The sequence below is a fragment of the Somniosus microcephalus genome, chromosome 11 (assembly GCF_052327205.1).
Source record: "Somniosus microcephalus isolate GS21.2 chromosome 11, FLI_Smic_1.0, whole genome shotgun sequence".
Taxonomy (NCBI): domain Eukaryota; kingdom Metazoa; phylum Chordata; class Chondrichthyes; order Squaliformes; family Somniosidae; genus Somniosus; species Somniosus microcephalus.
In genome coordinates this window covers 59,956,160-59,980,889 of record NC_140997.1, presented here as the reverse complement: position 1 = coordinate 59,980,889, position 24,730 = coordinate 59,956,160, and the positions used below count along the sequence as shown (strand labels likewise).

Below are 24,730 nucleotides of genomic sequence, written 5' to 3'. Positions count from 1 at the left end.
TACCTGTTCATGATATTTAATTATCTATGTACCCGGACCCCCAAGTCTCTTTGGACCTCCATGGTTTTTAGCCTTTCACCATTTATAAAGTACCCTGTTCTATATCCTTTTTAGTTCCAAAGTGGATGACCTCACATTTGCCTACATTGAAATCCATTTGCCTACATTGAAATACAGTTTTGCCCATTCACTTAATCTGTCGCTATCTCTTTGTAATTTTATGCTTTCATCTACACTGCCTACAGTACCACCTATCTTTGTGTCATTGACTTTCTATGCCATCATCTAAGTCGTTAATAAATCCTGTGAATAGTTCCCTGCAGGACACCACTAGTCACCTCCTGCCAATTTGAGTAACTACCCATTATCCCTACAGGCTGACTCCTGCCGCTCAGCCAATTTCCTAACCAGGTCAACAATTTGCTCTCAATTCCGTGGGCTTCTACCTTAGTTAACAGTCTTTTATGTGGGACTTTATCAAATGCCTTCTGGAAGTCCATATAAGTAACACCCATAGACATTCCCCTGTCCACTACTTTAGTCACCTCCTCAAAAAATTCAATCAGGTTTATCAGGTATGACCTACCTTTCACAAATCCATGCTGGCTCTCTCTGATCAACTGAAAATTTTTGAGGTGTTCTGTCACCTTATCCTTAATTATAGCAATTTCCCGACAGCAGATGTTAAGCTAACTGGTTTATAATTCCCTGGTTTCCCTCTCTCGCCATTTTTAAATAGCGGAGTGACATGCGCAATTTTCCAATCTAAAGGAACGGTTCCTGAATTGAGAGAACTTTGGAAGATTATAGTTAGGGCATTTGCAATGCGCTCACCTACTTCCTTTAAAACCCTGGGATGGAAACCATCTGGTCCTGGGGATTTGTCACTCTTTAGTGCCATTATATTCTTCATTACTGTTACTTTACTTACATTAATTTTATTGAGTCCCTGTCCCTGATTCAATATTAGTTTCCTTGGGATTTCCGGCACGCTATCCTCTTCCTCAACTGTAAATACTGATGCAAAGTAATTATTCAACCTGTCAGCCATTTCCTTATCATTGACAATATTACCACTTTCAGTTTCTAAGGGGCCAACATTGCTCCTGACTACCCTCTTTTTCCTTAATTGTAAAAAAAATGGTGTTGAATTTGATATCCCTTGCAAGTTTCTTTTCATACTCCCTTTTTGTAGCTCTTACTATCTGTTTTGTGACCCTTTGCTGTTCTTTGTATCTTTCCCATTCACCGGGATCTGTGCTATTTTTTGCATTTTTGTATGCTTTTCCCTTTTAATTTTATGCTGTCCCTTACCTCTTCAGTCGTCCATGGCGGGTTTTTTTGGCAAGTAGAGCCCTTGCCTCTCAGGGGTATAAACTAGTTCTGTGTCACATTAAATTCTATTTTGAACATCTCCCATTGTTCTTCTGTCATTTTACCCATTAACAGACTTGCCCAGTTTACTGTGGACAGTCTCTGTCCCATCACTTTGAAGTCGGCCTTACTCAAATCTAGAATCTTAGTAGCTGTTTCACGTTTCTCCTTTTCAAACGCTACGTTGAACTCGATCATGTTATGTTCCCTATTGGATAAATGTTCACGCACAGTTAGGCTGTTAACTAAATTTGGCTCATTACTCATTCCCAAATCTAATAAGGCTTGCCCCCTTGTTGCCTCTAAGACATATTGTTGTAGAAAACTATCCTGGATACACTCAAAAAATTCACTACCTTTCTAACAGGTGCTAGTCTGCTTATCCAAATTTATATGAAAGTTAAAATCCCCCATTAAAACCACTCTGCCTTTACTACACGCTTGTCTAATCTCTGTATTTATACAATCTAGCACTTCACAGCTGCTACCAGGGGGCCCGTACACAACTCCCACTATAGTCTTAAATTCTTTCCTATTTCTTAATTCTACCCATAAAGTCTCCAGTGCCTGCTTACCTCTCGTTATATCCTCTCTTATCATTGACGTGATTTCATCTTTAATCACTAAGGCTACTCCTTCCCCTCTGCCATTTTCCCTATCTTTCCTACAGACCTTATAACCTGGTATATTTAGTTCTCAGTCCTGACCATCTTGTAGCCATGTCTCAGTCATGGCTGCCATGTCATACCCTCCAATTTGAATTTGCGCTTGCAGTTTATTCAATTTATTCCTTATACTCTGTGCGTTTGTATAAACATCGCTTATTTGGGCCACACCCCCTAGCCTGGGAGTCCGTGTTCCACGTTTATGTGGATTGTGAGAGGTTGCAACCCCTCTTCCACTTTTTGAAGGGGCTGCTCCTCGATTTTTGTCTGCACTTCAGTCCCACGCTCCTGATCTTTGGTCACCTGGTGCGGAGGGGAGTGGGCAGATCGGAGGACCTCCTCGTAGGACTGCTTCTGGGCCTGGCCAAAGTGGCCATCAACTGGTCCAGGCAGCGGGTGGTCAAGGGGGTTGTTCGGCCCGACTGCCTCTCTTCCGCGGCCACGTTCGCGCCCAGGTGGCCCTGGAGATGGAGCATGTGGTGTCTGCCGGCACGCTCGAGGCCTTCCGCGACCGGTGGGCACTGCAGGGACTGGAGTGCTTCATCAACCCCAGTAACCACATTTTAATTTAATTTATTAAATTTCATTTGTTGTACTTTTGTTAAGTTACAGTTTTAGTTGATCGCATCAAAACAGCACCCTAGCCTGTCCTTTGGCTCTGATGTTTTACTCACTTGTTTCTTATTTCTCTCACCTGGTTTAATTACTTTACATCTTTTAGTTTTCCCTCTACATGTAGTGCCTAAAGCACAATTTCTGACTGTTACTCTACTTTCTTCCCTTTCGTTTGTTTTTGAACTACTATTTTTACTACAATTTCCACCTGAGCCCTCCTCCCCACCACTTACTAGTTTAAAGTCCTTGTGACCGCCCTATTTATCCTTTCCGCTAGGACCCTGGTCCCAGACCGGTTCAGGTGGAGCCCGTCCCAACGGCACAGTTCCTTCCTGTCCCAATACTGGTGCCAGTGCCCCATAGAATGGAGCCCCTCTTTCCCATACCACTCCTTTAGCCACGTGTTCACTTCCCTAATCACCTTATCCCTACGCCAATTTACACATGGCTCAGGTAATAATCCAGAGATTATAACCCTTGAGGTCCTGTTCTTTAATTTAGCTCCTAGTTCCTGGCACTCACCAAACAGGACCTCTTGCTTACTCTTCCCTATGTTGTTGGTCCCAACATGGACCACAATGATTGGATCCTCCCCCTCTCTCTCCAATATTCTTTCAAGCCGGTTCGAGATGTCCCTTACCCTGGCACCAGGTAGGCAACATGCCATGTGGGACTCTCGATACTGCTTACAAGGGATGCTATCTGTCCCCCTAATTATAGAATCCCCTACAACTACCACATTACACTTCCTCTCCTCGTCCTCCTCCCCTCTTAAGACAGCCTCCTGCTCCAAAGTGCCATGGTCTGCATTTTGGCTGTCCTTCTGACATTCTTTATCCTTATCCTCACAGGTAGCAAGTACATTGTACCTGTTGGATAAGATCAGTTTCTGTGGATCCTCGTTCCCTTTCTTAACTGGGTTCCCCGTACTCTGCACACTATCAGTCACACCAAACCCATTCTGATCCTGCACCTCTCTACGAGGTGTGACCGAGGTCTGGAGCAAACTGTCCAGGTACTCCTCCCCCTCCCTTATGTGTCAGAGTTTCTCCAACTCGCACTCCAACTCAATGGGCAGGATTTTTATTGGGCCGTGGAGGCGCGATTGGAGGCGTGTGGGGGGTTAAAATCCCCAAATTGGGGGGCACGAACCCATCCCACCCGAACCCGCCTCCATGCCAGTTTCAAAGGAGGCAGGTACCCGACCCGCACTGGGACCCGCCTCCCTGAGGCGGAAAGGGGATTAGTGCCAATTAACTTCCTGTTAACAGTTAATTGGGAGGACTCGTAAAAAATCAACATTTCATTGTGCAGTACACACGTCTGCTGCATATATGACAAATAAAATTGAATTGAATTGAAAAAAAACCTGTTGCCGGGTGGCCCTTAATTGGTCTGCTGAGCCCGCTGGGTGGGCTCAACAAGGTCAATCAAGTCAAAATCGCATGGGTTGGCTAGAACTCGATGGAGGCGGGACTACAACCCCGAAAGTTGTAGTCCCGCCTCCTACCCACCTCCTCAATGAAAATCCAGCCCATCAATGACTCTGAGCTGGAGAGATTCGAGATGGAGACATCTCCTGCAGACGTGTTCGCTTGGGACAGTCTCGCTGTCCACAAACTCCCACATACTGCAGTCCAGACACACGACCTGCCCTGCCATATCTTAGTCTAACCTTATTTTATTTATTTAATTAGTTAAAATTTGTATTCAAAAATTTATAGTTATATTCATTAGTTTATCTAGTTATGTTATTAATTTAATAAAGTACGTTATAGTTTCCCCTTCTTAGTTTAAACCACTGCCTAGCTTAGAGAAAAAAAGTTACTCCTCACCCACCAATCACCTACCTGTTGTCCTGTGACGTCACTCCTTTTTTTATTGTATTATAATTCGTCGGATTTGTGCAGTCTCCTCCAGTGCCGACTCCGTTCAGGTCCGCGCTGCCTCTCCTCCCGCTCTATTTATATTCTGCCCCGTCCTCTGGTGCCGACCCCTCGCAAGTCCGCGCTGCCTCTCCTCCCGCTCTATTTATATTCTGCCCCGTCCTCTGGTGCCGACCCCTCGAAGGTCCGCGCTGCCTCTCCTCCCGCTCTATTTATGTTCTGCCGCCTCCTCCGGTGCCGACTCCATTCAGGAGCCTGGAGAGGATCAGGATAATAGGAATTACCAGGTTTTGAGTTGTTGTTGTTGAAAACCAAGGTAAATTAAAAACCAGGGTGAACCTGATCCGGAAACTTGCTGGAACGTCATGGGGGAGCACAGTCAGAACACTTCACACAGTGGCCCTCTGTTGTAGAACACTGCTCTGCCTCATGGTCCTGCAGCCGCCACACAAAGATCATGGACTTGCAGCTAAACGCCACCATGAAGACTGTGTCAGGGACGCTTAAGTCCTCTCAAACAGGGCTGTCCCACATTGCCCAACCTGCCATTCGCCATCGTGCTCCGTGAGATGGAAAATACCATGAGCAATACCGACCTTCCCATTCACGAAGACTTGAAAACCCACCACGAAAGTGCTTAAAATCGCGCTGGCCATTCTGGGAAACAGCAGCCAATATTAATGTCACTGGTATCAACCCACTATCAAGATGGACGGAATCGTGGGACGCATGCAGCATAAAGAACCAACAGCTCATCACTGACCCAACAGCAGCGGTCCCTGGCTTCGACCTCCCTCAAAGACAGTGGACAGTGTTCCACCGAATCTGCACAGGGCGTGGACGAGGTGGCCACCTGCTCCACAAGTGGAAGATGAGGGACGACCCAAAGTGTGACTGTGGCCATAAGTCCCAGACCATGAAACACATCACATCAACCTGCCCACTAAGGTCTGTTACGTAAGGCACCTCATTTCTCCACTCATCTCGGGAGGCCACCAAATGGATAGCCAAACTGGACCTTTGTAAGACTTGTAAGCTTTTCCCATCATATGAAAGTAGTAGTAGTGGGAAAAGACATTAAAAAAAATTTCTTCTCAGGATGTGACAATGGCAAGGTTGTATTTATTGCCCATCCTTACATGCCCTGAGAAGGTGGTAGTGGGCCCTCTTGTTGAACCACTGTAGAGGGATTGGTCACATTATTGGGGGTCGACAACAGACTGCCACATAGTGGAAAGGAAGTGGATGGAGAAAGGGTGGTGGAAGTAGATTTAATAATAATTTTCAAAAGGGAATTGGATAAATACTGGAAGGGCAAAATTATCAGTGTTATGGGGCAAGGGCAGGCTACTGGGACTGATTGGATAGCTCTTTCAAAGAGCTGGCAGAAGCACAATGGGCCGAATGGCCTCCTTCTGTGCTGTATCATTCTATTATTGTATAGGCAAATATATGAAATGAGTAAAAAACAGAATAATAATCGTGGGGGATTTCAACTACCCCTAAATAAACTGGGGGCCTTGGGGCATCAATGGAAGATTACACTGTCTAAGCACTCTCAGAGCACCGCTGAGCACAGGTCTTTCAGCCAGAAAAATCATTTAGTCAGCTTGGCGGCTGCCTCTTTCTCCTGCTGCAGCAAGTCTCTGTCCCCAGTCTGGCGCAACTCCCTGGTCAAGGCCTGGAAGCCAACCTCCCACATGTAAACTACCACCAGGAAATACAACTGGGGTCAGTGGGGAAATCTCCAGGGCAGGTGGAAAGCTCATGCTTAAATCTTGAGAAATTTTGCTGAACATCATGTCCTCTGTTCTTCCATCCTGATTTTGCACACAATTTTTTTTCTACATCTACCTCATCTAAAAACATTACTTTATTCATATTCTCCCTTAATTTCCTCTTTGCTTATTGAGAATATGTTTATCTGTCTTCATTATTTAAACATCGCAAACCTGTTGGGCTGGATTTTCATTCAGCAGTCGAGAAGGAGGCGGGACCACAACTTTCGGGTTTTAGTCCCACCTCCATCGACCTCTGGCCAATGCACGCCATTTTCCCTTGATTGACCTTGTTGAGCCTGCCCAGTGGGCTCAGCAGGCCAATTAAGGGCCACCCGGCAACAGGTGATGTCACAGACTGAAATTTCATCTGTCAAGAGGTGTTGACAGATGAAATATCAGTGTTTCACAGCTGTTTGAAGCTGTCAAACACTGACAGTCTGACTTCTAACCTGAGTCCTTCTACGCAGACTCAGTTAGAACTCTCACCGGCACTGAAAGCTGAAGGCTGTCACTTTTGACAGCTTGCGGCCATTCAGCTTTCAGTGCCGGCTGAGTGATGGACTCCTGACGCCTAGAGGAAGAAAGGCTGTTAAGGTAAGTACAGGTAATTTAAAATTCTTTACACACTTTAAACACACTTACCTTTGCACTCATGCACCCATCACTCACCTGAACACCGACATCTCGATCCCTCCAAGTTCTTCAACCCTACGGCCCAACTCCTCTAACCTGGCGTGGTTTGGAGCCGTCGGGAATCCCACAACAACCTTCAAAATAGGGATTAGGCTAAAAACTGCCTGTTAACAGGCAGTTAATTGGCACTAATCCCTTCCCGCCTCCAGTCGGTGGGTCCCAGTGGGGGGCGGGTACCCACCTCCTTTGAAACTTACATGGAGGCGGGTTTGGGATGGTGTCGGGACCCCCGAATTCGGGGTTTTAGCCCCCCGCACGCCTAAAAGCCCGCCTCACCGCACACTGAAAATCGACCCCTAAGTCTCTCTCCTTTTACTGTCAGACTCTTCAATTCAGGCTAAAACTAATATCCAGATTTCTTTACACAGAAGCAAAAAGACACAGCTCAAATATTTAGAAAACAATCTAGAATCTATCCACGAGGGGTTGCGATAGCTTTTTCTAAGATTATTATTTTTTTAGGTAGCCCGGTAACCTGCAAGGCTATGGAAGAAACATTCTTGAAGTCGCTGATCTTTTTTCTCAGAACAGCAGGTAACCACACAATTTGGTTATCATTCGCAAACTTGGACATTCCACTTGCAATACCTTCATCAAGGCAATTCATAAATATTGTGAATAACATAGCTTTTTCAGGCTGAACTTTTATTTTGTTTTAGTGAAGCATTCTTTAGTAAGAATGACACGTTTAACTCTTCCAATCCGCCGCTGGTTTCGAGCATGCGCAGCAAACGACAAGTCCGTTCTCCCTTGTGGGGCTGGAGCCCATACGCAGCAAATGAAGTCCGTTCTCCTTTTTGGGGACGTGGTGCTGGAGCGCACGCGCAGAAAGCGACAAGGTGACGCATGCGCAGGAAGCGGCAAAGTGGCGCATGCGCCCCGAGAGGCCCGTGCCGGAAAATGGTGTAAGATTGTCGTCAGCGTGAGGATGTTATTTACGTACCAGCCACTCACCTGACGCGCGTTGTTTGGGGGTAAACGGCAGGAAAATGAGTGGTAAATATATGGTTTGTTGATAAGAGTGCTTTGACGGTGTTGACTCGGCCTTGTTGTCAGGTTGAGCGCGGTAGCCCAGGGGATGGGGAGATTCGGCCGCTGACAGTTGCTGCGATGGGACTCTTGCCTCTCTCGTCAGGCTGTTGTCCTGTGTGCTGCTTTTTATTATTAATTTTATAAACAGGAAAGATATCATTTACTTTTTTTAAATCTGCCCCATCCTCCGTGTCATTTCAACTGCTTTGATCCTTTTTTGTTACTTTTAATAAAACACTCTTTTACTTTGTTGTGATTTTTTTTAGCCTTCAGCCAGCCAGAGTTTTCAGTCCACTCACTAATGCAGTGAGATTGTGGTGGAACCAGCAATATATTGGGAAGTATGGGGTCATGACGTGAAATGCTTTGTGAGCTGGAGGGTTCCTCTTTTGGTAAAACCATAAATTTAGACAGATAAAAACTGTAAATAAACCATTAAAACTGTAAATAAACCAATAAAACTGTAATAAACCAATAAAACTTCAAATAAACCTTAATAATCAAATTAAAATTTGGTTCTCCAGCCCAATCATGCACTCCAGTCCCCGCGGCGCCCACCGGTCACGAAAGTGATCTAGCGCGCCGGCGGACACCGCGTGCTCCAGCTCTAGGGCCACCCGGGCGCGAACATGGCCACGGAAGAGAGGGAGGCAATCCGGCCGGACGACCCCCTCGACCGCCCGCTGCCTGGACCAATTAATGGCCTTCTTCGCCAGGCCCAGGAGCAGACCCACGAGGAGGTCCTCCGACCTGCCCGCTCCCCTCCGCACCGGGTGGCCGTAGATCAAGAGCGTGGGGCTGGAGGGTTTGTTGGTGACCAAAACCACTCACTGCAGGAAATTAAAGACCAGACACTTGGCAGCTTAACTGCCAGAGTAGCCAATGCTAATTACATAACCAGGGCAAAGCACTTAAGAGTTGTTTACTGTAGGGCTCTGGATCAGTTCCACAAAATAGGGGATTTTGCCAGGAAGGAAGAAAAGGTGTTGGCTTAGTTAGAAAGTTTGAAATCCATTTTAAACTGTAATTTGTACAAAAGTAGTTTTAATGCAGAATTACAACTGGGATATAGCTATGAGAATTTAGGGGTACAGTCTTCTGTTGCACAAAGTGCTCCTTTATGATTTGCAATAGTTTCATGTGTTTAAAGAAAAAGTTTTACAGAAATTGAATATAGTTACATCCTACACCAACGTTTTTAACAATTTTCAACAGGATTTTCACATGTATTTAGCTCACAGCAAAGTAAAATAAATTGAGGAAGTTTTTTCAGTGCAGCTAGAATGGGATATGCAATTTTCTTCTTCTATGCTTGGTTTCTCTGTGCTAAGAAAATGACTTAATTTAGTGGAATTCCTAGTTTTTTTTAATTCATTGATGGGATGTGGGCATCGCTGGCTAGGCCTGCATTTAGTGCCCATCCCTAATTGCCCTTGAGAAGATAGTGGTGAACCGCTGCAGTCCATATGGTGTAGGTACACCCACAATGCTGTTAGGAAGGGAGTTCCAGGATTTTGGCCCAACGACAGTGAAGGAACGGCGATACAGGTCCAAGTCAGGATGGTGTGTGGCTTGGAGGGGAACTTGTAGGTGGTGACGTTCCCATGCGTCTGCTGCCCTTGTCCTTCTAAGTGGTAGAGGTCGCGTGTTTGGAAGGTGCTGTTGAAGGAGCTTTGGCGAGTTGCTGCAGTGCATCTTGTAGATGGTACACACTGCAGCCACAGTGCGCCGGTGGTGGAGGGAGTGAATGTTGAAGGTGGTGGATGGAGTGCCAATCAAGCGGGCTGCTTTATCCTGAATGGTGTCGAGCTTCTTGAGTGTTGTTGGAGCTGCACTCATCCAGGCAAGTGGAGAGTATTCCATCACACTCCTGACTTGTGCCTTGTAGATGGTGGAAAGGCTTTGGGGAGTCAGGAGGTGAGACACTCGCTGCAGAATTCCCAGCCTCTGGCCTGCTCTTGTAGCCACAGTATTTATATGGCTGGTCCAGTTCAGTTTCTGATCAATGGTAACCCCCAGGATGTTGGTGGGGGATTCAGTGATGGTAATGCCACTGAATGTCAAGGGGAGATGGTTAGAGTCTCGCTTGTTGGAGATGGTCATTGCCTGGCACTTGTGTGGTGCGAATGTTACTTGCCACTTGTCAGCCCAAGTCTGAATGTTGTCCAGGTCTTGCTGCATATGGACACGGACTGCGTCAGTATCTGACGAGTCTTGAATGGTGCTGAACAGTGTGCAATCATCAGCGAACATCCCCACTTCTGACCTTATGATGGACGGAAGGTCATTGATGAAACCGTTGAAGATGGTTGGGCCTAGGACACTGCCCTGAGGAACTCCTGCAGTGATGTCATGTGATTGAGATGAATGACCTCCAACAACCACAGCCAACTTCCTTTGTGCTAGGTATGATTCCAACCAATGGAGAGTTTTCCCTTTGATTCCCATTGACTTCAGTTTTGCAAGGGCTCCTTCATGCCACACTCGATCAAATGCTGCCTTGATGTCAAGGACAGTCACTCTCACCTCACCTCTCGAATTCAGCTCTTTTGTCCATGTTTGGACCAAGGCTGTAATGAGGTCAGGAGCTGAGTGGCCCTGGCGGAACCCAAACTGGGCGTCAGTTAGCAGGTTATTGCTGAGTAAGTGCCGCTTGATAGCACTGTCGACGACACCTTCCATCACTTTGCTGATGATTGAGAGTAGACTGATGGGACGGTAATTGGCCGGGTCGGATTTGTCCTGCTTTTTGTAGACAGGACATACTTGGGCAATTTTCCACATTGCCGGGTAGATGCCAGTGTTGTAGCTGTACTGGAACAGCTTGGCTAGGGGCGCAGCTAGTTCTGGATCACAAGTCTTCAGTACTATTGCCGGAATGTTGTCAGGGCCCATAGCCTTTGCAGTATCCAGTGTCTTCAGCCGTTTCTTGACATCACATGGAGTGAATTGAATGGGCTGAAGACTGGCATCTGTGATGCTGGGGACCTCAGGAGGAGGCCGAGATGGATCAGCCACTCGGCTCTTCTGGCTGAAGATAGTTGCAAATGCTTCAGCCTTGTCTTTTGCACTCACGTGCTGGGCTCCACCATCATTGAGGATGGGGATATTTTTGGAGCCTCCTCTTCCTGTTAATTGTTTAATTGTCCACCACCACTCACGACTGGATGTGGCAAGACTGCAGAGGTTTGATTTGATCCGATGGTTGTGAGATTGCTTAGCTCTGTCTATCGCATGTTGCTTCCGTTGTTTGGCATGCAAGTAGTCCTGTGTTGTAGCCTCACCAGGTTGACACCTCATTTTTCGGTATGCCTGGTGCTGTTCCCGGCATGCTCTCCTGCACTCTTCGTTAAACCAGGGTTGATCTTCTGGCTTGATGGTAATGGTAGAGTGAGGGATATGCCGGGCCATGAGGTTGCAGATTGTGGTTGAATACAATTCTGCTGCTGCTGATGGCCCACAGCGCCTCATGGATGCCCAGTTTTGAGTTGCCAGATCTGTTCGAAATCTGTCCCATTTAGCACGGTGGTAGTGCCACACAACACGGTGGAGGGTATCCTCAACATGAAGACGGGACTTCGTCTCCACAAGGACTGTGCGGTGGTCACTTCCACCAATGCTGTCATGGACAGATGCATCTGCAACAGATAGATTGGTGAGGACGAGATCAAGTAGGTTTTTCCCTCTTGTTGGTTCCCTCGCCACCTGACGCAGACCCAGTCTGGCAGCTATGTCCTTTAGGACTCGGCCAGCTCGGTCAGTTGTGGTGCTACCGAGCCACTCTTGGTGATGGACATTGAAGTCCCCCACCCAGAGGACATTTTGTGCCCTTGCTACTCTCAGTGCTTCTTCCAATTGGTGTTCAACATGAAGGAGTACTGATTCATCAGCTGAGGGAGGGCGGTAGGTGGTAATTAGCAGGAGGTTTCCTTGCCCATGTTTGACTTGATGCCATGAGACCTCATGGGGTCCTGAGTCAATGTTGAGGACTCCCAGGGCTACTCCCTCCCGACTGTATACCACGGTGCCACCACCTCTGGTGGGTCTGTCCTGCTGGTGGGACAGAACATACCTGGTGATGGTGGTGTCTGGGACATTGGTTGTAAGGTATGATTTGGTAATTATGACTATGTCAGGCTGTTGCTTGACTAGTCTGTGGGACAGCTCTCCCAATTTTGGCACAAGCCCCCAGATGTTATATAAAAACATAATCCAGTCGCAGATGAACTGGCTGTACCATGCTTGTTCAGTGTTGAGTCTGTCACAATCTATACCAGTGGTAACTAAGCATGTAGACAGTTCAGGAAAAAGAACTACTGTAAATACCCAAAATGGGGTTTGGTTATTCTGAATTTGTAATGTTTATAGTGACAAATAGTGTTAACATGTCTCCTGTAATTATAAAACCATCTACTTTTGGTATTACTGAGAGTGACAGTTAATTGTAACTAACAAACCAGGAACATAAACAGTGTTAAAAAGATAGAAAATTCAACTGTTTACCTGTTAATGAAATCTTCATTAGTCTGATATTGCTCTCAATTGTGTTAAATGCAGCAGATGACATTTCCCTTGGGAGGAAACAGTTGCTTTTCTTTTACACATGTTGCAGTGGGTGATTGACATTGATATTGAGTGTAAAAAATAATATAAATGATCATTATGTTTTGTTGTGCCTGACATCTGGTAACACGGGAGAGAGGTTATAATTTATTTTGTTTTTTGGCCAACTCTGAATGGTGCTGAAAATTTGAACATTCCATGTACATTTAAAGTTTCAGATATTTATTGGCTTTGTCAAGATTAGCATTTTGGAATCATAACATAGAAACATAGAAGATAGGAGCAGGAGTAGGCCATTCGGCCTCCTGAGCCTGCTCCGCCATTCAATGCGATCATGGCTGATCATCCGAATTCAGTACCCGGTCCCTGCTTTCTCCCCATACCCCTTGATCCCTTTAGCCTTAAGAAATATATCCAACTCCTTCTTGAATATATTTAATGTATTGGCCTCTACTGCCTTCTGTGGTAGAGAATGCCACAGGTTCACCACTCTCTGGGTGAAGAAATTCCTCCTGATTTCTGTCCTAAATGGCTTACCCCTTATCCTTAGACTGTGACCCCTGGTTCTGGACTCCCTGACCATTGGGAACATCCTTCCTGCAGCTAGTCTGTCCAGTCCTGTCAGAATTTTATAAGTTTCAGTGAGATCCCCTCTCATTCTTCTAAACTCCAGCGAGTACAAGCCCAATCGACCCAATCTCTCTTCATACGTCATTCCTGCCATCCCAGGTATCAGTTTGGTGAATCTTCGCTGAACTCCTTCCATGGCAAGAACATCCTTCCTCAGATAAGGTGACCAAAACTGCACACAATACTCAAGATGTGGTCACACCAAGGCCCTGTATAACTGCAGCAAGACATCCTTGTTCCTGTACTCAAACCCTCTCGCTACGAAGGCCAACATGCCATTTGCCTTCTTAACCGCCTACAGTGTCCGATCTTGAATTTAGTATTAACAACACAGGACCCTACATTTTTCTTTTATTAAGAAAAGGACAAAGTACTCAAATAGAAAATACTATAGGTAACCATTCACCTCCTATATTAAAAAACCTGAGTTAGTAGGTAAAACTTGAGTTCCATTTCTGTTAAAAGTGCCCATTAACAAATTGTTAAATGATTTTTTTTTTAAAGGAGCTAATACCATGTTTGTGACCCAAAGTGAGCCTAATCTAAATATAGATTGATGTTCTTCACTTGCAGTACAGAATACTAGGAAATAATTTTGTGCCTGGGATTCCCCACATCAGTTTTGGAGAGATGTTGAACGGAGGCCAAGCTCTTTGAGTTGTCAACGCTGGAGAAAATGAGGACTGCAATTTATAATCAGTATAAGTGACAAAGTTGGCACACTCATTTCAACATGGGAGTAGTTATTTATAAGAGTGATTTGCATTGATAGGTGATATTTTAAAATCAAAATGAGTGACACTTAGTAGGTTGTCATTTACTCAGATTATGTCAGCACTGCCTGGTGGCTGGCAAAAGAGCAGCATTGGCAGAAGACGAGAAGCAGGTCATCTGTCAACTTTTCTGCTAGGACACAAGAAGGAACAGAAATTAAAGGAGTTGGGGAAAACTGCTATTAAGCATGTTTATTGAGAGTGAAACTTGTATTTCCATGTAAAATACCTATCTGTACGTGTGGTTGGTTTTGATGATAATTGCAGAATCATTGTCACTCTTAATATTAGAAACCAGTTTTAGAAACCAGTTTGTGAACTCAATGAGGAAGCTGTTACAGGCTCACATAACAACCAATGTTATGAGTTTTATGTGAGAAAATTAATCAGTTTTGTCCTAGCTATTGTAATATTGGCTTCTCTTCTTTTGTTATCGTACCTTCAAGTTCAACTCAAGGCATGAACTCCTGCTGCCTGATCTGTGTTAGGACCTGGATCCATGGACAATGGTACTACTCGTGGTTGCTGTGGAGCTCGGTGGCTTGATTATGTTATGTTTAAGTGGCCAAGCTATTCAGTTTGAATCCACTGACCCACAGAAAGTTGAGGCCTGGTCCACAAGCATTGTCTGTGTTAGAATCCTGTGAATGGCTTAACATTTAATGTAGTTCGGAAGACAATTTTTAAAAATGTTCTTTGTTTTAGGACACCGTCAAAGGATTTTGAATGATTTAAATGTGGTTGACTTTATTGCAGTTACTAGTGGGGCTGAAGCCAGCAGAGGGACTGGGCTAAATTAATACCTTGGTCGTACTTCTCCATGTAAAAAGTGAGCAACTGTGCTTCAAGAATCAATTTTATGTTGAGTGTTAGTGCAGGAGAAGTAACTTTGTTGTTTGGACATTTGGAGGAGAAATGGTCATGGTTCTAATGACTTTAAATATACTGGTTGGACTGAATATTGTTTGTTTACCTGTTTAATGTTAAATAAATTTGTTGTGTTGGCTTATAGCCTGAGCCACAGTCAGATGAAGTGTATGTTCTTCTGCCCACGGAAGATGGGATTATCTGGTAACATGCAATCCATTCTAATAAACTGGACTTAAGTGGCAAAGCTTCTGATTTGGATCCTTGGCTTCACTACATTTACCTAGATATTGGGATGGTAAGGGCATGCTCTATTTGTAGGGGATTGGTGGAGAGGGGGTGGGGGGGGGTCTGCTTGCGGAAGTGGCTGGTGATGCTGAACTCGAGAAGAATAACTGGTGTAAAAACACAAAAACATAACGTTAGTGTTACGAGTTTTTTTTGCCATGTGTTGGTACATAATGACTATCAATTTCTCCCAGAACACTAACCAAAGCCTGAATCTAATTTTAACCCATTTCTGTGTACAGTAGAAACTCTTTTGAATTGTAGATTAGTTTTGCCCTCAGATGTTAACAGTGTGCAGTTGTCTGTTGAATGCTCTCGTTACGTGCATTTGGAGAATAAATGCTGTATTGAAGTGCAAGTTTTTCCTTGTATACATCAAAGAGCTCCTTATTTTATGCACCAGACTTCAGTTTGTAACTTTTTTTTACAAGTATGACGTTCTGATGAACTGTGTGACATTAGTAACAGCATGATGTCATTTGGAATGCCTGAAGAAAATTTAGTTCCTTTAAGTACTTTTGTGAATGTACAAGTTTGAAGTAATTCATGCAGATTAAAAGGGAACAGATGACATAATTAACAATACATAGAATTACATAGAATGTACAGCACAGAAACAGCCCATTCGGCCCAACTGGTCCATGCTGGTGTTTATGTGCCACACGAGCCTCCTCCTACCCCTCTTCATTTAACACTATCAGCAGAACATTTTGAGGGGGGAGGGTGAACAGCCAGAGGTCATGGCCCACATTGGTACCAACGACATAGGTAGAAAGAGGGATGAGGTACTGCAGGCAGGTTTTAGGGAGCTAGGAAAGAAATTAAAAAGCAGAACCTCAAAGGTAGTAATCTCCAGATTCCTCCCGGTGCCACGCGCAAGTGAGTATAGAAATAGGAGGATAGAGCAGATGAATGCGTGGCTGGAGAGATGGTGCAGGAGGGAGGGCTTCAGATTCCTGGGGCTTTGGGACTGGTTCTGAGGGAGGTGGGACCTGTACAGGCCGGACGGGTTGCATCTCAACAGGGCCGGAACCAATATCCTCACGGGGAGGTTTGCTGGTGCTGTTGGGGAGGGTTTAAACTAATTTGGCAGGGGGATGGGCACCAGGATATAACATTAGAAAGGAGAAATAAAGTGCTCAAAGGATTGGGAGAGGCAGAGAGCACTAAAGTAAGAAATAGTAAGGTAATAGCTGGGGTCCAACTAAGAGAGAATACAGGATGGTCTAAGATAGGTTTATAGTGTATGTATGTGAACGCACGAAGCATAGTAAACAAGGTAAGTGAGCTGCAGGCACAAATAGCCACATGGGAATCTGATGTTGTGGCGGTAACTGAGACCTGGCTCAAAAAAGGGCAGGATTGGGTATTAAATATTCCTGGTTAGGTGTTCAGGAATGATGGGGAAGGAAAGATAGAGGGTGGTGTGGCAGTAATGGTTAAGGAGAATGTTACAGTGCTGGTGAGGGAGGAGGTGCTGGAGGGGTCACGGTCAGAATCTATATGGCTAGAGTTAAGAAATAATAGAGGTGCCATTACACTACTAGGTGTATTCTATAGACCACCAAATACTGGTAAAGATATGGAGGAGCACATTTGCAGAGAAATTACAGAGAGGTGCAAGAACTATAGCGTAGTAAAAATGGGGGACTTCAACTATCCCCATATAGACTGGGATCGTAATAGTGTTAAGGGCAGAGAAGGGGAAGAATTTCTGAAGTGTGTTCAGGAGAACTTTCTTGATCAGTATGTTTCTGGCCCGACGAGGGAGGAGGCCTTGCTGGAACTGGTTCTGGGGAATGAGGTAGGTCAACTGGAGTGCCAGTAGGTGAACATTTAGGGAACAGTGATCATAATATCATAAGGTTTAGATTAGCTATGGAAAATAACAAGGAGCAATCTAGAGTAAAAATGTTTAACTTGGGGAAGGCCAATTTCAGTGGGATGAGAACGGATCTTGCCCAGGTAAACTGGAATCAAAGATTGGCAGGCAAAACTGAAGCGGCCTTTAAAGAGGAAATAGTTCAGGAACAGTCGAGGTACATTCCCACGAGAGAGAAAGGTAGGGCAACTAAAATCAGAGCTCCCTGGATGACGAAATAGATAGAGAATAATAATAATTCAACTTCATTGTCATTGTACAATGCACAAGTACATGAACAACGAAATGTGATCTTGCAAGCTCCCATGAGTCCAGTACAAATAACATTAAACGTAAATAGCACCGTCCTGGGAGAAGCAAAGCCGCTGCGTCTGTGCGCGCCGCCATTCCATTTCCACCATTCCTCCTGTCCGACAATCTTCAGCCCAACGCCCGGGCCTGCTCACCAGCTGCCCCTCCCGGGGCTCCTTCCGTGACCTTCTCACCAACCGCCCCTCCTCGGGGCTCTTTCCGTGACCTTCTGCACCTGGTCTTCCCTGATGGTCACCCCTCCAGGTACTAACCAGGCCTGGCTCTGCTTAGCTTCCAAGCCTTGCTAGTGACCCTGTCCCTAGTCCCAGGAACAGGGTAAAGCATAAAAAGAGTGCATATAACAGATGTTAGGTTGTAAATACATCTGAGAATCCGGCTAAATATAGAAAGGTCAGAGGAGAAGTGAAAAAGAAAATAAGAGGGGCAAAGAGAGGATATGAGAATAGAATGGCAGCCAACATAAAAGGTAATCCAAAAGTCTGCTATAGGCATATAAATAGTAAAAGGGTAGTAAGAGGAGGGGTGGGGCCGATCAGGGATCAAAAAGGAGACCTATGCATGGAGGCAGATGGTATAACTGAGGTACTAAATGATTACTTTGCATCTGTCTTCACCAAGGAAGAGGATGCTGCCATAGACATAGTGAAGGAGGAGGTAGTAGAGACACTTGATGGGATAAAAATTGTTAGAGGTATTAGAAAGGCTGGCTGTACTTAAAGTAGATAAATCACCAGGAGCGGATAGGATGCATCCTAGGATGCTGAGGGAATTGAGGGTGGAAATCGCGGAGGTACTGGCCATAATATTCCAATCCTCCATAGATACGGGGGGTGGTGCCAGAGGACTGGAGAATTGCAAATGTTACACCATTGTTCAAAAAAGGGTGTAAAGATATACCCAGCAACTACAGGCCAGTCAGTTTAACCTCGGTAGTGGGGAAGCTTTTAGAAACAGTAATCAGGGAAAAAATCAACAGTCACTTAGATAGGAGTGGACTAATTAAGGAAAGCCAGCACGGATTTGTTAAAGGCAAACCGTATTTAACCAACTTGATGAGGTAACAGAGAGGGTTGATGAGGATAATGCGTTTAACATAGTGTACATGGATTTCCAAAAGGCGTTTGGCAAAGTGCCACATAATAGGCTTGCCAGCAGAATTGAAACCCATGGAATAAAAGGGACAGTGGCAGCCTGGATATGAAATTAGCTAAGTGACAGGAAACAGAGAGTAGTGGTGAATGGTTGTTTTTCAGACTGGAGGAAGGTATACAGTGGTGTTCCCCAGGGGTCGGTTCTAGGACCACTGCTTTTCTTGATATATATTAATGACTTGGACGTGGGGTACAGGGCACAATTTCAAAATTTGCAGATGACAAAACTTGGAAGTATAGTGAACAGTGAGGAGGAGAGTGATAGACTTCAGGAAGTCCTAGACAGGCTGGTAAAATGGGCGGACACGTGGCAGATGAAATTTAACGCAGAAAAGTGTGAAGTGATGCATTTTGGTAGAAAGAATGAGGAGAGGACATATAAACTAAAGGGTACAATCCTAAAGGGGGTGCATGAACAGAGAGACCTGGGGGTAAGTGTGCATAAATCGTTGAAGGTGACAGGGCAGGTTGAGAAAGCAGTTAAAAAGGTTTACGGGATCCTGGGCTTCATAAATAGAGGTATAGAATACAAATGTGTGGATATTATGATGAACCTGCATGAAACAATTGTTCGGCACCAACTGGAGTACTGTGTCCAATTCTGGGCCCCACACTTTAGGAAGGATGTGAAGGCCTTAGAGAGGGTGCTGAAAAGATTTATGAGAATGATTCCAGGAATGAGGGACTTCAGTTACGATGATAGACTGGAGAAGCTGCGGTTGTTCTCCTTAGAGCAGAGAAGATTGAGAGGAGATTTGATAGAGGTGTTCAAAATCATGAGGGGTATGGACAGGGTAGATAGAGAGAAACTGTTCCCACTGGCAGAAGGGTCGAGAACCAGAGGACACAGATTTAAGGTGATTGGCAAAAGAACCAAAGGCGACATGAGAAAAAACTTTTTTACACAGCGAGTGGCTAAGATCTGGAGTGCGCTGCCTGAAAGGGTGGTGGAGGCAGACTCAATCTTATCTTTCAAAAGGGAGTTGGATAGGTATCTGAAGGAAAAAAAATTGCAGGACTATGGGGAAAAGGCAGGGAGTGGGACTAGCTGAGAGTTGGCACGGGCTCTTCCGTGCTGTAACCATTCTATGATTCTATTCTGGAACCTTCTATTTCTTTCTCCCTCATGTGTTTATCTAACTCCCTTTAAATGCATCTATGCTGTTCACCTCAACTATTCTTTGTGGTAGCGAGTTCCACATTCTAACCACACTGCGTAAAGAAGTTTCTCCTGAATTCCCTGTTGGATTTATGTGACTATCTGATATTTTTGGTCCCCCACTCCCCCAATAAGTGGAAACCTTTTCTCTACACCTACCTTTTCAAACCGCTTCATAATTTGAAAGATCTTTATCCGGTCACCCCTCCAACTTCTCTTTTCTAGAGAGCCCCAGCCTATTCCATTTTTCCTGATAGGTATAACATCTCAGTTCTGCTATCACCCTTGTAAATCATTTTTGCACCTTCTCCAGTTCCTCTATATCCTTTTTATAATATGGAGACCAGAACTGTGCACAGTACTCCATATGGTCTAACCAAGGTTCTATAAATGTTTAACGTAACTCTTCTGCTTTTCAATTCTCCCCCCCCCCTAAAGACGAACCCCAGTGCTTTGTTTGCTTTTTTATGGCCTTATTAACCTGCATTGCTACTTTTAGTGATTTGTGTATCTGAACCCTGAGATCCCTTTGCTCTTCTACCCCATTTAGACTCTTATAATCACCTGAAACATCCTAAAAATGTCTCATTGCACAGCTGACATTACAATGATGCCAAATGTCCAGTATAACTACAGTTGATCTAATGTCAGTTTGATATTGAGATAGATTAACAAATCAGAAATCCATAATATATTAAAAGTCTTGCAACTGTATGTACTTCACCTTACTTCCTGTGCCATAATTTTGAGTAATACTGTTGTGGTGACATTTGCAAGGGAAAAACTATATGTCGACATCCTCTGGGATGTTGGAGCTTTGATTCTGGGGACACTGCGGCAAGTTGTCCACGGTCGTTGTCCTCTTGCTTTCAGCGTTGTCATATCGTCCTAGTGTGACCTTGCATATATGTTATTTCCCAGCACTGTTGCCCTGTTCTCTCTGGCTCAACGATTTAACTTAATAAATTAGTGATATACTTTGTAGTAGGACTTGAACCCACAGCCCTCTGACTAAGAGGTGAGCCATGGCTAACACCTAAAATTGTGCAAAACATCGGTTAGGCAAAATTTAGAATACTGGATGCAATTTTAGGTGTCCCATTATATAAAAAAAAATTAAAGCCATTAGAAGAACAGCGTAGATTCACCAGGATGATGCCAGGGAGGGCAAACCATAGTTGTGAGGAGAAACTTGAGATACTCCGACTATTTCTACTGGAGCAGCCAAGGCTAAGAGGGGATTCAATAGAATTTTTGGTTAAATTATAAAGGATTTTAATAGTGAATAGAGAAAGACTATATCCTTTGGTTGGGGAGTAACTGATGAGGAGCCATCAATTTAAAATGGTCACTGAAATGTGACGACCGAGGTTAGGAGAAATGTCTTAATGCAGAGAGTTGTCGAATGGAATGCTTTGCTCTAGGGTGTAGTTGAGGCAGAGAACGTTGCATTATATAAGGGAAAATTGGATAAATATTTGAAGCAGAGGCAGATATAGGACTATGGGGAGACAGCTGGGCAGTGGAATTAGTTTTAAATTGCTCTAGTAAACAGTCGGCACAGACACGATGGGCCAAATGTGCTCCTTCTGTGCTGTAAATTTCTATGGTTCTATAGATTGCATGTGTGCTTTTAAGAAGTTGCATGATCTGGCAACTAGTTGCTAACAAGAGTGCTCCAAACAAAACAATGAACTCTGCGAACGCAGACTGAAAAATTCCATTTTGTGTGGAATATATGAATGTTTTTCACATTTGAATTATTTACTTAATAATGAGTAATTTATATCACTCGTCCCCCTCCTGAACACAACAGTATTGCTGTGAATTTGTGAAACTGGTTAGGATTTTTGTGACCACAATATTTTCCTCCAGCAGTAAATAAAACACACATCATCTAAATCTGAATTAAGTATAAAATGCTTTTAGACTGTTTAAAAAGTCTGAGAAGCCTCAATAAATTAAGACACTTCTTGTGTGATGCATTCTTACCAGAATTTGCTTTTCTTAGATGGATGCTCCAGTATTTTTCCCCAACTTTCCTCTTTTGCTGTGAGATTCAGATATACCTAGAAGCTCTATCACAAATTTAGAATGGATGTCCCATTAATACTTAATGCCAAGATAGAACCACGCACAACACTTAACCTGGACACTTGAGTGTCACAATCAATTAAAAAATGTAGACCCATGATTAACGTTAACATAATTTGCATCTTTGTTTTGTTTGAAAGGTAAGTCTGACCTTCTGGGTTACTGGATGGAAGGAATTATATACACAAAATGAAGAACCTGAAGCTCTCCGTTACTTTCCTTGATGTCATCAGCAGTTACAATTAGTACAGAAATACAAATAACGTATGTGAAATAAGTCTGGACAGTCACACTTCCTGATTTTAGCAATTAAACTTTATTTGCTCTCAAATACTCTGTGTTATAGCTTTGTAGCATGCTTCAACACAGAAATACAGAGGATTTTGCTTATGAAGTTGTTGAATACAGTGTATACATAGGGTTACATACAGGATAAATGGCACAGAAACAGGCCATTCGGCCCAACCAGTCCATGCTGGTGTTTATGCTCCTCTCGAGCCTCCTCCCGTCTTTCCTCCTCTAACTCTGTCAGCATAATCCTCTATTCCCTTCTCCCTCATATGCTTATCTAGCCTCCCCTTAAATGCATCTAAACCATTTGCCTCAACTACTCCCTGTGGTAGCGAGTTCCACATTCTCACCACTCTCTGGGTAAAGAAATTTCTTCTGAATTCCCTATTTGATTTCTTGGTGACTATCTTATATTGATGGCCTCTAGTTATGCTCTTACCCACAAGTGGAAACATTCTCTCTGTACCTACTCAATCAAAACCTTTCATAATTTTAAAGACCTCAATTAGATCACCCCTCAGCCTTCTTTTTTCAAGCGAAAAGAGACCCAGCCGGTTCATCCTTTCCTGATAGGAATATCCTCACATTTCTGGTATCATCCTTGTAAATCTTCTCTGCACCCTCTCCAGTGCCTCTATATATCCTTTTTATGATATGGCGACCAGAACTGTATGCAGTACTCCAAGTGTGGTCTAACCAAGGTTCGATACAAGTTTAGCATAACTTCACAACTTTTCAATTCTATCCCTCTAGAAATAAATCCTAGTGCCTGGTTTGATATTTTGTTATGGCCTTGTTAACCTGTGTTGCTACTTTTAGTGATTTGTGTATTTGTACTCCAAGATCCCTTTGTTTCTCTACCCAACCCAGACTTGCACCCTCCAAGTAATAAGTGACCTCCCTATTCTTCCTACCAAAATGTAATACCTCACATTTATCTGTGTTGAACTTCATTTACCAATTATATGCCCATTCTGCAAGCTTATTAATGTCTTACTGTAATTTTTTTGCAGTCCTCCTCAGTATTAACTATCCCCCCCAAATTGGTGTCATCTGCAAATTTAGAAATTGTGTTTTTGATTCTAAAGTCTAAATTGTTAATATAAATTGTGAATACCAGTGGTCCCAGCACTGATCCTTGTGGAATACCACTACCCACCTTCTACCATTGTGAATAGCTACCCTTTACCCCTACTCTCTGCTTTCTGTCTTGAAGCCAGCTAGCTATCCATTCTGCTGCTTGTCCCCTGACTCTGCATTCCCTGACCTTATTCATTAGTATATTATGTGGTACCTTATCGAAGGCCTTTTGAAAATCTAGATAAATTACATCTACTGCATTACCCTTGTCTATTCTCTGTTACCACATCAAAAAATTCAGTGAGGTTGGTCAAGCAAGACTTTCCCTTTTGAAATCCATGCTGACTATTCATTATATTTTCAGCTTTTTGTTCTATTTTCTCCTTTAGTAGGGATTCCATTATTTTTCCTACCACCGATATTAAGCTGACTGGTCTATAGTTCCCTGGATATGTTCTATCTCCCTTCTTAAATATAGGTATTATGTTAGCTATCTGCCAGTTCTCTGGCATTACGCTTTTTCTAATGAATTATTAAATATGTGTAGTAATGCCTCTGCTATCTCTTCCCTAGATTCTTTCAAAATGCTCAGATGTAATCCATCCGGACCAGGGTATTTTTTCCTCTTTGAGTTTGATTAGTTTATTTAATATATCTCCCCTTTTTATTTTAAATGCAGTTATTTCATCACTAATCTCATGATCCAATATCATGTCCACCTGTTGCTATCTCCCCGGTAAATACTAAGGCAAAGTAATTATTTAATATTTCTGCCATCTCTCTATCACTGCCTGTGGTATTATCCTGTCCATCCCTTAGTGGCCCTCTTCCCATCCCGACCTTTTTTTAGTGATGTGCCTGTAAAATACTTTACTATTTTTGTTTTATGTTCCTTGATAATTTAATTTCATAGTTCCTCTTTGCTTTCCTAATTGTTTTTTTGACTTCTTTCCTGATCTCTTCATATTTTCCCATCTCATGCTCTCCCCTGCTGTCCATGTACTTAATGTATGCCTCATTTCTTACCCTCAATTTTTCCCTTATGGCTTTATTCATCCATGGTATCCCATTAGTGTTTAGCTTGTTTTTGTTATTTAGCGGAATATATTTTTCCTGGACTCTGTTGAACACTGTTTTAAATGTTTCCCATTGCTGTTCTGTGTCATTGTTTGCCAATATTGTTGTCCATTTTATTTTCCCAAGTTCTATTCTCAGCCTGTCAAATCAGCTTTTTTCAAATCTATTACCCTGGTCTTTGTCATACTTATGTCCTTCTCAATTATTATTTTAAAGTATTATATTATGGTCACTATTGCCTAGATGTTCCCCTACTTTTACTCCTCTTATCTGCTCTGGTTCATTCCCCATTACTAGATCCAATAGCAAATCCTCCCTTGTTGGGCTTTTTACATATTGGGTTAGAACCGAGTCCTGTACACATTGTAGGAACTCCATTCCCTTATCCCCTTTACCTACTACTTCTGTCCAATTAATATCGGGGTAGTTGAAATCCCCCATGATTATTATTCTATGTTTTTTATTCATTTCCCAAATTTGTTTGCATATTGCTTCCTCCACCTCCCTTCCACTATTC

At 43.6% G+C, this 24,730-nt stretch overlaps 1 protein-coding gene across 6 annotated transcripts in view; it reads left to right on the top strand.

Moving 5' to 3' along the window:
- Window positions 1–7,232: 7,232 nt before the first annotated feature.
- Window positions 7,233–24,730, top strand: part of snx29 (sorting nexin 29) — an 880,052-nt gene continuing 862,554 nt past the window's right edge. For 2 of the 6 annotated variants that reach the window (XM_086000767.1, XM_086000763.1), the window contains exon 1: window positions 7,235–7,548. In XM_086000767.1, coding sequence (XP_085856893.1) covers window positions 7,500–7,548 — 49 coding nt within the window. In that variant the 5' untranslated portion in view covers window positions 7,235–7,499. Of the gene's footprint in view, window positions 7,549–7,821; window positions 8,011–24,730 lie in introns of those variants that run through there. The other 4 variants (XM_086000768.1, XM_086000769.1, XM_086000765.1 and 1 more) reach the window with 4 other exon arrangements.